At 40.6% G+C, this 11,715-nt stretch overlaps 1 protein-coding gene across 1 annotated transcript in view; it reads left to right on the top strand.

Annotated features, from left to right (window-relative positions):
• Positions 1–11,409, top strand: part of DCN (decorin) — a 50,880-nt gene extending 39,471 nt beyond the window's left edge. The window contains exons 7-8 of the mRNA XM_018560242.1: positions 8,752–8,890; positions 11,052–11,409. Of these exons, the coding sequence (XP_018415744.1) occupies positions 8,752–8,890; positions 11,052–11,246 (334 nt within the window). The 3' untranslated portion in view covers positions 11,247–11,409. The remainder of the gene's footprint in view (positions 1–8,751; positions 8,891–11,051) is intronic.
• Positions 11,410–11,715: the final 306 nt, after the last annotated feature.

The following is an 11,715-nucleotide window of genomic DNA, read 5'->3' as shown; positions in this document are numbered from 1 at the left end:
ATGAGGAAAATAAGTCAAAGAGAAATAAATAAAAGCGTTCTGTGGGGAGTGGGGGGGGGGGGGGGTTGGGGGAGTAGGAAGATCTCCAGGGAAGAATCAAATAGAGATTACACGTGGGTCAAATCGAGGCAGAGGTTAATTTTTTTTCATAAAAGCTGTTTGGTGTCTCTCCTTTTCAAATGTTGGCCTACTAAAAGTGCTTACATACTGTATATGGAGTCATTACAATATTGTGTTTGCTTTTTTCAATTTTTACTAAAAGCTGTCCAGTGTCTCTCCTTTCCAAAATGCTGCCTAATAACAGTAATAATATACTGTGCATAGAGTCAGTACAATACTTTGATGGCTTTTTTCTTGTGAAATCATACAATTCAATTTGGATTTTTTGATGAAAAGATGCCTGGTGTCTCTCCTTTTACAAATCTGTAAATGATTACATACTGTGCATGGAGTTAGCACAATGTGTTGCTGGCATTTTTCAAGTAAAATAATACACTCTAATATAGATTTTTTTAATTAAAAGCTGCATGGTGTCTCTCCTTCTAAAAATAGGGCCTATTAAAAGAGCCTAACTACTGTGCATGGAGTCAGTACAATATTTTGCCGAATTTTTAAAAAAAACATTCCAATGTTGATTTCTCCATTAAAAGCTGACTAGTGTGTCTCCTTTTCAGAGTGAAGCCAAGTAAGGGTGCTTAAATACTGTACATGGCATCAGGTTGAGTTTAAAAGCTAAGCTTGGGGTTCATTTTGAGCTTTAGTTTTGATTAAAGTCAGTTCAGAGTAAATGTTTAGTGTAAGGGGGATAAGTATTAATTTTAAGAAGTATGATAAGTGATAAAATGAGTTAGGGATAGGTGATAGTTGGCGAGTCATGGGTGCAAACAGTGAAATTCTCGTTGGCTCTAAAGACCAAAAAAGCTAACTGTTTGGAGCACTAAATACACAGGGTGCAAAGCTATAAATATGTAATATATTATTAAAATGGCAGCCATGGTAAAAAAAAGAGAGGCTTGTCTGACAAAAAGGGCCAGCCGTGAGAGGAAAGAGGCAAGTACATTGTCTATCTTACCTACAATTTTCCTTCATAATATTTTCTTCCTAGTAGAGGTACACTTTCATAGATAGCACATATTTATTTAATGCAAGGCAACTTAAACATAACTTGAAACTTACCTTTACTGGTCCTTTAAGAATATGCTGAATAAAAAAAAATATGAATTATAGCATTCATTTATAAATTAAATATTGCAACTACTAAATTAACATTTATCTAGTGAATGTACTATGAACTCTTAATAGAAACAGATTAACCTTAACATCAATATAGCTTGATTTTAGAGATTACATAGGTGTGTTTAAACATGTGCAAACCCTAGAGGCTGCAATAGTTGGAAGGCAAGCACTGACATACAGTCCACTCTCTAAATACCTCATCGTTTCTCAGATAACACATTCTAGAATATACAAAAATGTTCTTTAGTGAGTTTTTAAAGGAAGCACCTGAAATATATAGCATATCTTGGGCATGTACAAATGGCAAAATATTTTATGTGATGCACTGCCTTACTGAGAGTTATTAGACTCCATTATACAGCTGCTGTTATCTCAGTAGTAAATGTGTTTTTCATATGTGACAGTTAAAAATGATGATGACTTGAAGCCAATGAATCAGTAGAATAATCACAGGTAAATTCTAAGTTTGTACTTTTCTCCTAGGCATTTCTCCTATTCCTTAAATTATTATACAAATGACATGATTCATTAAGCATCATTAGTAATTCATTGTTAATTTTACATCAATGTGTATAGGTTGCAAGAGGTTATAGGCACCAAACACCCAGGAACTAGTCCTTCGTAGTTTAAATGCCACTTTGTAGCATAAATTGATATTAAAGTAAAAATATTTTAAATGCTGATTGCAGTTGCATCCGACCCCCCATAGTCCTAACGTGGGTCTGGTAAGCTCAGTTTTTTTTCTCCATTGCTGGAGGAAATGGAGAAAGTAACTGGAGAGAAAAGATGCAGGAAAAAACTGGATGGACACGGATGTCACAACGGTGGCATCCATTCCGAACTGCTTCGATCGGCAGGGGACCTGTGCACAGATCCGCTGCTGATCAGAACTGATAGGCGCCCCTGTGAAAGGGACCTTAGGGTGGCCCCTTTCTCTTGCTGGGTCCTATGGAGCCACCCTTGTGTGTGCTAGTAAGCTGTTGCCACTGTGTAAGCTGTTGCCACTGTGCTTGTGGCTTCTAAGCCACAAGCACAGTGCACAGCAAGGCAAGCCACTCCCATCCCCCTGCTCCTCCTTCCTGCCCCCTTCTTTCTTCCTTCTCCACGCTTGTAGCTGGACAGCTGCTGGAGCCTTGTGATCTTGTACTAGACAGGAAATTCAGGAAAGCCGAGTGGAGAGAGTTGGAACCAGCTCTTTGGAAACATGATGATTGTAATAACGTGGGAAAATTTAAAGAAATATTCTGCTGAACAATATATATGTTGAATTCTGAATTCATTATTGAAAAAAGGTTTCAGAGTTAAATACTACACTCTCTTACTCACATTTTCAATCTTTCACTCTCTACTGGCATCTTTCCCTCCCCTCTAAAGCATGCGCTGGTCACCCCAATACCCAAAAAACCATCAATGGACCCTACCGATCTCAACAATCTCAGACCAATCTCCTTACTCCCATTCACCTCCAAACTCCTATAACGCCTTATCTACAGCCACCTGAGCCGCCACCTTGCTGATAACAACCATCTTGATCCCTTACAGTCCGGCTTTCACCCCATACACTCCACTGAAACCGTCCTCCTAAAACTCACTAATAACTTACTAACAGCTGAAAAACAATGGCCACTACTCCTTACTCTTGCTATTAGACCTTTCTGCTCCTTTTGACATTGTTGACCACCTGCTCCTCCTCAAAAAACTCCACTCGCTTGGCCTACAAGACTATGCTCTCTCATGGTTCTCCTCCTACCTATCTAAGTGCTCATTTAGTGTCACCTACAAATCTAACTCCTCCCCTCCTCTTCCTCTTTTTGTAGGGGTCCCACAAGGCTCTGTCCTTGGACCCCTTCTCTTCTCTATCTACACCTCCTCACTTGGTCAGTTAAAAACCATACATGGTCTCCAATACAATCTCTATGCCGATGACACTCAAATATATCTTTCTACTCCGCAACTCACCCCCTCAGTGTCCTTGTGTGTCAATAATCTACTAACTGACATAATAGTCTGGATGTCACAACACTTCTTAAAACTCAACCTTTCAAAAACTGAGCACATGATATTTTCTCCCGCCCGTGCACCTTCCCCCAATTTTGCCCTTGAGATTGATAACACAGCTATCCAACCCTCCCCCCATGCCAAGGTCCTAGGTGTCATTCTTGACTCGGACCTCACCTTTCTTCCCCACATTCAATCACTATACAAATCTTGCCACCTTCACCTCGTAACATCTCCAAAATACGCCCCTTCCTCACTAATGGAACTGCAAAATTATTCATCCACTCACTTGTTATCTCTCATCTTGACTATTGCAGCTCCATCCTCATTGGCCTACCTCTACACAGGCTATGCCTCCTTCAGTCTATCATGAATGCAGCTGCTAGACTCATCCACCCAACCAACCGCTCATTGTCTGCAACCCCCCTCTGCCAATCCCTCCACTAGCTTCCACTCAGCCTAAGGATAAAATTCAAAATATTAACGACTTACAAAGCCATCCACAACTCTGCCCCGCCTATATCTCAAACCTTGTCTCAAAGTATCACCCTGACCGCCCCCTCCGCTCTTCCAAAGACCTCCTGTTTTCCAGCTTCCTCATCAACTCCTCCCATGCTCGCCTCCAGGACTTCATTAGAGTCTCTCCCATCCTATGGAACTCTTTATCTCAACCTGTCCGACTATCTCCCACTCTGACTGCCTTTAGGCGATCCCTTAAGACTCATCTCTTCAGGGAAGCCTATCCCACCTCAACCTAACCACGTAACCATCACATTCTCAAACAATTCAACCCTACAAAGATCCCTCCTCATGTATCACTTGCCCCTCCCTTTTAGATTGTAAGCCCTCACGGGCAGGGCCCTCCTTACCATCTTGTCTTGAATTGTATTATGATTGTAATGTCTTCCTTATATTGTAAAGCACTGTGCAAACTGTTGGCGCTATATAAATCTTGTATAATAATAATAATAATGATACTTTAAAGACCACTTTGTAGCTTAAATTCGGTGAACAGGCAAACTAAATGGGATGTTTCCCCGCAGATCCAACTCTCAGTCCAGAGATGCTACATTTACCTGCGGTATACCTACTGCTAGTAGATGTGACTACTTCCCGCATCTCTTGGTTACTAGAAAGCTAGGGGCCACGGGCATCCTAACAACCACTAATGCGTCCTCATGACCTTCAGTCAGGAGACTTTCCAGTCAACAGCTGAATGCAAACAAAAGGGTGTCTACAAGTTGGTGACATCATTGACTAAATATGGCCATGAACATATTTGGTCAATTACATCACACCTTTGTTTAAATTCCAGCTGCCAGGCTGGGGGAGGTGCCATTAGTGTTGAGCAATCATCAGGTGCAGATGTATTGGTGGGTCAGCATGTTTGTATTGTTTTAGTGGATCAGCGGGGCATCGTTCATGGTGATTGAGGAGGTTCTGCATCATTGAGCGACCATCTTTTTTTTATAAAGAACCCCTTACTCAATCACATTGGGCATCCAGATTCCGATGAACAGTTTGCCCTCAGACCCCCACATCCCCTTGGGGACTGGATATGGTGAAGAGGTCCTTGTCCTCATCAACATAGGTAGCCTTGCTGCCTGCCCTTTCCTGGCCAGCCAAGCTGCATGATCGGATAAGAACTGGTATTAATTTTGGGAGTGGCCCATGTTCCTTTTTGTTTGCTTTTTTGCATGAAGTACCCCTTAAAATCCACTACCAGACCTAAAGGTTATTAATAGGAATTGTGCATTTTTAAAGTTGTTCCTTAGACATAATCAAAACAGCTGCGCTCAGCCAAGTGGTATTTTATATATTTATTTATTTTTTTGTATCTTTACATGTACCCCATAGCAGTGTTCAGCTTCCCGTACCCTTTGTTTTACAATCCCTTGTCTATTAGTCTTAGAAATAACCAAGAAGGGCACATTTGGCTCATCGCTAGTGGAAACTGTTCACCTTGACTTAGTAAATCAGGTGAAGCTCTGCTAATTTTGGTCATCAAATCATGTGCAAGGCAAATCCCTATTTTTCATTATCTCTTGCACATGAGTGGGCATTCATGTTGTAATGCAATGGGGCTTTTTAAGAAAATATGCAGGTGAGAGGTGAACTAACCCTTTAATATACAGGCAAAACAAGCCAACTGCAAAGCTGGCCTCATCAGAACAATTTGTAATGCCATCAGAGACTTTTAGAATGTCATTCAAAATTTTGTTTGGTTTCAACATCCATTTTCGGAAATTAATGGAGTTTCTCAAATGAAAACCACATTCACTCCAAGAATTTCCTTTGCTCGAGAAAAAAATGTCATCCTGCATTGATTTTTCTCATCACAGTTATTATTTTGACCACGTCAACTATTATAAAATCAATCAAATGTTCCACCAACAAATGTTTTTTTAACAAAATTCTAATGCTGCTGTATTGCCAGATTTAGTAAAGACCAGAAGACAGAAGTAGACAGTTGTCAGTAAAACTATATTTATGTCCCCAAACATACAGCAAACATACCTCTTGAGACAACAAGCATTTTTTAGAAGTAAATGTTGGAAATTACAGCCTCATTAATCCTTCATGACAAATTTCTGCTCGTATCTTTCAGCCTCCTTGTGGCAGACCCTTGTAATGTTTAGATACATCGTATGCTGTTTCAGTGCATATAATTGTGCTTGCTTACAGAGAAAAGAAACTAAGCAGGAATAATGATAGGGTTTGCATAATATGTTTTTTCCTTAGGAAACCTCTGCAAACAGTAACACACTGGGGGTGATTTACTAACCTAAACACACACACGCACCGGGTGCGTGTGCATTTTTACACAGCAAAAGTTATTTATCAACCAAACACAAGCAACGTGTCACATTTTCACGCCGTTATGACGCGTTTTTATGTATTTACGTACGTGCGCGTCATGTAGCATGCGCCATAGGCTACACGCCGCTCTAATAGCGGCATGCAAGTCTCTAAAAGCATATTTCCACTAATGCCATATATGGAAAAATCATGCACATGATGCAAATATAATGCTGCTTCACAGTTTAGACAAAAATGGTTAGCTCATGCATTTACATTCCTGCATTCATCAATGCAAGCAACACAACATAGAGCTAATTTACACAACATCACCTTGCAATTCATGCAGGGCTTTGCACAACACACCTGCTGGGTGTGTACACACTACAAAGGTGTCTAGATTCCACCAATAGATCATGCTGGGAGGGAACACACTACAGAGGTGTATACTTGTTTGTGGCGTGTTTATAAGGTTAGTAAATCAACCCCACAGTGTTTGGATTTGAACCCTAATTATAATTACTTAAATGTCTCATACAGTACGTTAAAGTATGATTGTACAACATCTAAGCAAGTTATTCAATTTACATCCAATCGGATAGGCACACACACTACATTGTTGTTGGTAAATCTAAAGTAGATTGTACAATCAGATTGTAATATGTGGTGCCTGCTTAAATTTTACTGTATACGGTCAACTTACAACACGTGGTGCTTGAGTTTGTGTTTATAATATGGTACTTATAACATTTGTTACCAGAGGGCCGCTGAATATTTAGGGGTCTATTCTAGGGCTGTGGAAATTAACGATTAATTCCTCGATTAATCGTTAATTTTTTTGATCGATCAAAATTCTTTTGATCGGTACTCACCTCTCCGCCGGCTTCCAGGTCTTCCGGGAGTTCCGTCGGAGATCCTGTGATGTCACGGACATCGACGTCACCGGACTCCTCCCCCCTTCCCCAAGTGGCTCTGTTCGCTAACGAAGGGAATGGGGGAGGAGTCTTGACCCCATTTTTAAAAGGGGTGCACGATTTTTGCATCTAACAAGTGTCTGGTCCTGCTATTAACTAGCTATCAATTGGTTAAAAAAAAAAGTGCACTCAATTATTTAATTAATCAAAATTAATCTATTAAAAATGTTTTTGATTAATCGAACATAGAAATGTTAATCATTAACAGCCCTAGTCTATTCACAAAGCTGCCGAAGGATCTAGCCGTAGCTTCGGCTGATCCTTCAGCTAGCTTTGGCCCCAGAACCCCTTCGGTTCGGTAGAACTGAAGGGCTGCTGTACGGGCTATTCACTATAGCCTGTACAGCTCCCGAAGTTGACCGAGTGGCTCAGTTGAGCCGAAGGCATATGCTTCGGCTCTATTGAGCTGAGGTGAAAGCCGAAGCTGGCCGTCCGACAGCCTGCTACTGACAGCCGGTGCGGAGCCAGCCGTCATCTCACTGCTGGCTCCGGGCCTCTTGCAGAGACAGATCAGCATCCTAGGAAACCAGGGATGCTGATCTGTGATTACACTGAGAACCCGCCGGCCGAGTTCTCAGTGTGTAATGACAGTACAGCGTCCCTGGCTACCTGGTAACCTGAGGACGCTGATCTGTCATTATGATGAAAGCTTAGTAGAGCCGGCGGTGATATGAAAGCCGACTTTGCTGAGCTCTCATGGTACTGACAGTTCAGCGTCCCTGTTTACCAGAGGACGCTGATCTTTCAGTACCATGAGAACTCAGCAAAGCCGGCTTTGATACCACCGCTGGCTCCATCAAGCTCTCATTGTAATGACAGCTGGTCCCGGCCAATAGAAAACAGTTGGGCGGAGCTAGCTGTCACTGCTAGCTCCGCCCAATCGGTTTCTATTTTTTGTTACTTTTTTTAACTGCTTTTCTATTCTGCTCGGTACCACAGAAGGTACCGAGCAGAATAGCCGAGTCAAATGCCGCTCAGCGGCATTCGGCTATTCACTCACTGCTGTTCGGCATCTATGAGAATAGGCCGAACAGCAGCGAGTAGCCTGCCGGAGGTTCGGCTCAGCCGATCCAGATGTTGGATCGGCTGAGTCAAACTCCTTCTGTACTTCGGGTCGGCCGAACATACTGAGCATGTTTGGCCGACCCGTAGCCAGCCGCAGCAAGCCGATGTACAACTGATTTTAGTCGGTGCACTGCTGAAATCAGCCGTACAAGCCTGAAGTGAATAGCTGAACAGCATTCGGCTCACTTCACTACGGGTCGCTTATTCATTCAGCTGCCTACGGCAGCTGTGTGAATAACCCCCTTACATTTCTGCAATGCTCTCCATCTCTGTGTACATTATACTAACCATCCACCTTCTGCACTGCTTTGACAGAATAAAACTGTGTGCAGTGTATGAAATAGTTTCCCAAAAAGAAAAATCCCACTTCCCAAAAGCCAATCACTGAAACAGCTGGGAAGATGTAACATTTGCTATGTGAGGTTTGTGCAGGAGAAGAACATTCATTGGATGGAGTGTTTGGGATTTCATTTAGCACATCCTTAAAATCATGGAAAATAAAGGGAAAGAGCGGTCTTTGTTCCCCATCTAGGCATGTCGGCACATGTCCTGTACAACAATAGAAAATATGAAAAGAATTAAAAGAGATGCATTTTGTATGAATATCTTCATTTCAGAAATGTCTGCTCTTGTTTATATTTATTTACAAATTATGAAATGTATATCATTATGGTTGCAGATTGGGGTTGAGCTACAACAATATCATTACAGTTGAAAATGGGTCCATTCCTAATGTACCCCATTTACGGGAACTACATTTAGATCACAACAGTCTGACACAGGTGCCTGCTGGACTCAATGAACACAAATACATCCAGGTATAGTAAGATTTTTCATTTGTAATTTCTTATTTTAAAAACAAATTAATTTCAGCCAACCGATGCAATGTTGCCCACTGTTTTTCTAGTATCCAATTTTTAGTATCCAATGCAGTCATACTGCAAAAACACAATTTTACACAACTTGTTCCTATTTGAAGATTTAGCACTTTTCTGCTCAGTGATCATGTCTGCTTCATATCCCTCCCTCTCGGCACCAATGGGAAGAGTCAGCAGGGCACCCTACATCTCTTGCTTATGTTGGTTCACCCTACCAGATTACCAAACTGAATTCAGTTTTACTGACTTTCTCAAGCTGATTCAGCAGAAATTGCTGTTTTACTGTGTAAAGTACAAGATAAAGCTTGCAGCTTACTGAGGTTGACAAAAAGGTCCATAAAATCTTACCTACCCTAGCAAAAATAGAGCTGCTGCACTGTTACCAAGAAGGCATCTATCAAGCATTTAAAAGTAAACTGATGAAGCTGGAGTTTGTTTTTAAACATATTTGTTGATAGTATTTCAGGACAGACACTATTGCTTAGAATTATTTATAAAGCAATATGACCATAAAATGTCTTTGTGTATTTGTATGCTCACTGAATATCAAATGTTTGTTTGTAGTAGTGTGTGGTAGGTTTATGTATTTAATATTGGACAAAACCTTTGCACATTTAAGAAATTTCATTTGATAAGTTCTGAGCAGGGTAAGTGCTGGTTTGCATTGATGGCAAGTGAACTGGTAAAGTGACTTAAGAGAACATTCATTAGTTCATCCCAATCACTACAAAGTGCACAACAGGGACCAAACCAAGAAGATTGCATCTATGACTGGTTAGAGGCTTTCTAGCGAATAAGAATCCCTGCTGCTCACTATATTAGTCATGGAGATGAATAATGTTTGTGAAAATGTAGCATTGTGCATTTTTTTTGTTTTCAATAGAGCAGGGAATGGTAAAAACGTGTTACTTTTATTTATTTATTTTTGCAGTCTATGCCCCATTGGAGAAAGAGGAAAACACTACAAATTTGGACAGTTATCACCAGAACAGATGTACCTATTGAAAAATGTATCCTCTCATTTTTCTGGTAACATTTGTACAAAGTGTTGGCTTTCCCATCACTTTCTGTCTCAATAACAATGGTCATCAGTAAAACAGAGAGGGTAAAACATCCCAATGAGGACAAAGATAGCAAATAAAACCTGTCAGAGGTTCTAATCCTTCTACGCTGTATTCAAAACTAAGAAAATAGTTTTGTATTAGGATACATTTATAATGATGTTTTGTTGTCACTTTTCATAGTCTATGTATTGTCATGTGTACTTAAAGCATAATTCAAGGTATTTATTTTTGCTTTTTTGTGAACATTTAATGTTTTTTATTTGTATGTTTGTTTGTTTTTTTACTTTATGAGCTCTCTGTAAACTCAGTTGAGGGCGGCTGGAATATACAGCAGGAGCTGCACTTCTAGTTCACTGCTGCATTGGAGCTGTATCTATTTCTATGACACCAGTTCCGGTGTTGTGTCTCCACCCCACCTTCCTTTCTCCTGTGCCTTTCATGTAGCACAAAATTGTCATCCAAATGCAAGCACTTTCGGGGCCATGCAGTGTCCCCTTCATCAGGCTCAGTCATTCTGAGCCTGATGAAGGGGACCCTGCGGGGCCCCCGAAAGAGCTTGCTTTTAGACGACAATTTTGTGTCATTAAATGGACAGGTTTCACGTTACATTGGTGTGCTGGTGACATTCTTGAATTTGATGTTACTTCACGGTGACATCCGTGGTCATTTCAAGCACCCACCTGGATCACACAGGTTCTAACTACAAACTGGTAAGGAGTGCAGCAAGGTACATCTGTATATTTCATGTAGCACAGACGCAATATCAGTACTGTGCTTTCTGAATGGCACAGCAGAGAGAACAGGCAGAGGCAAAACACTGGAACTGGTGTCTTTCATAGACACCATTCTGATGCAGTGAGTTGGAAGTGCAGCTCCTGATGTATATTCCGGCAGCGCACAGCAGAGCTTACAGAAAGCTTCTGCAGTAAAAGGGTTAAAGGTTCACAAAAAAAGTAAAAATAACCACCTGGAGTTGGGCTTTAATTTGACTTACAGAACATCTATGCTAACATATATTGCTCTGGGATTTATTTTAGGTTGTGTACCTCCATAACAACAAAATTGCTGCTGTCTCAACAAATGATTTCTGCCCCACTGGATACAACACAAAAAAGGCTTCTTATTCAGGCATCAGCCTCTTCAGCAATCCTGTCCAGTACTGGGAAATCCAGCCAGCCACATTCCGATGTGTATATGAACGCTCTGCTATTCAAATTGGAAACTACAAGTAAAAGTGATTTGCTGGCCAATGTATTTTATTTCCATTAAATGTTCCTTTGTTTGTCTGCATATTTGTTTCAAAAAACCTTAGCAACAAATAAAAAGTCAAATACTGGAAATGGCCCAAAATAATAATTTGTGACCGTGTTTCATGAAACATTGGCTTCTTGGATCGAAAAGGGGTTTGCTAGTGATATAGTTCATGATGCATACCCATTGTATGAAGGTAACCTATACTGCATGAAACATGGATTTTTGTTATTATACAATTTTAAGTTTCATATTAAGTATGAACACAGAAAAAAACTGCATGTATTAGTGAATTAAGTGTGAGGCTCTTGCACAAAAAAAGAAGAACAGTGTTAGTAATCCTTAGCTTTCAACCACTAAAACGTTGCCGAAGTCAGTCTTGAACAAACAGATGTAGTCAGAGTTATGCCAAAGTTTGATTCCATCTGCTTTGTCTTTTGGGATAATTTA

This window comes from Nanorana parkeri, unplaced genomic scaffold, assembly GCF_000935625.1.
Source record: "Nanorana parkeri isolate BGI_ZX_2015 unplaced genomic scaffold, ASM93562v1 scaffold442, whole genome shotgun sequence".
Lineage (NCBI taxonomy): Eukaryota > Metazoa > Chordata > Amphibia > Anura > Dicroglossidae > Nanorana > Nanorana parkeri.
Note: the sequence above shows the minus strand (reverse complement) of the source record. Positions and strands in the feature narration are given on the sequence as shown.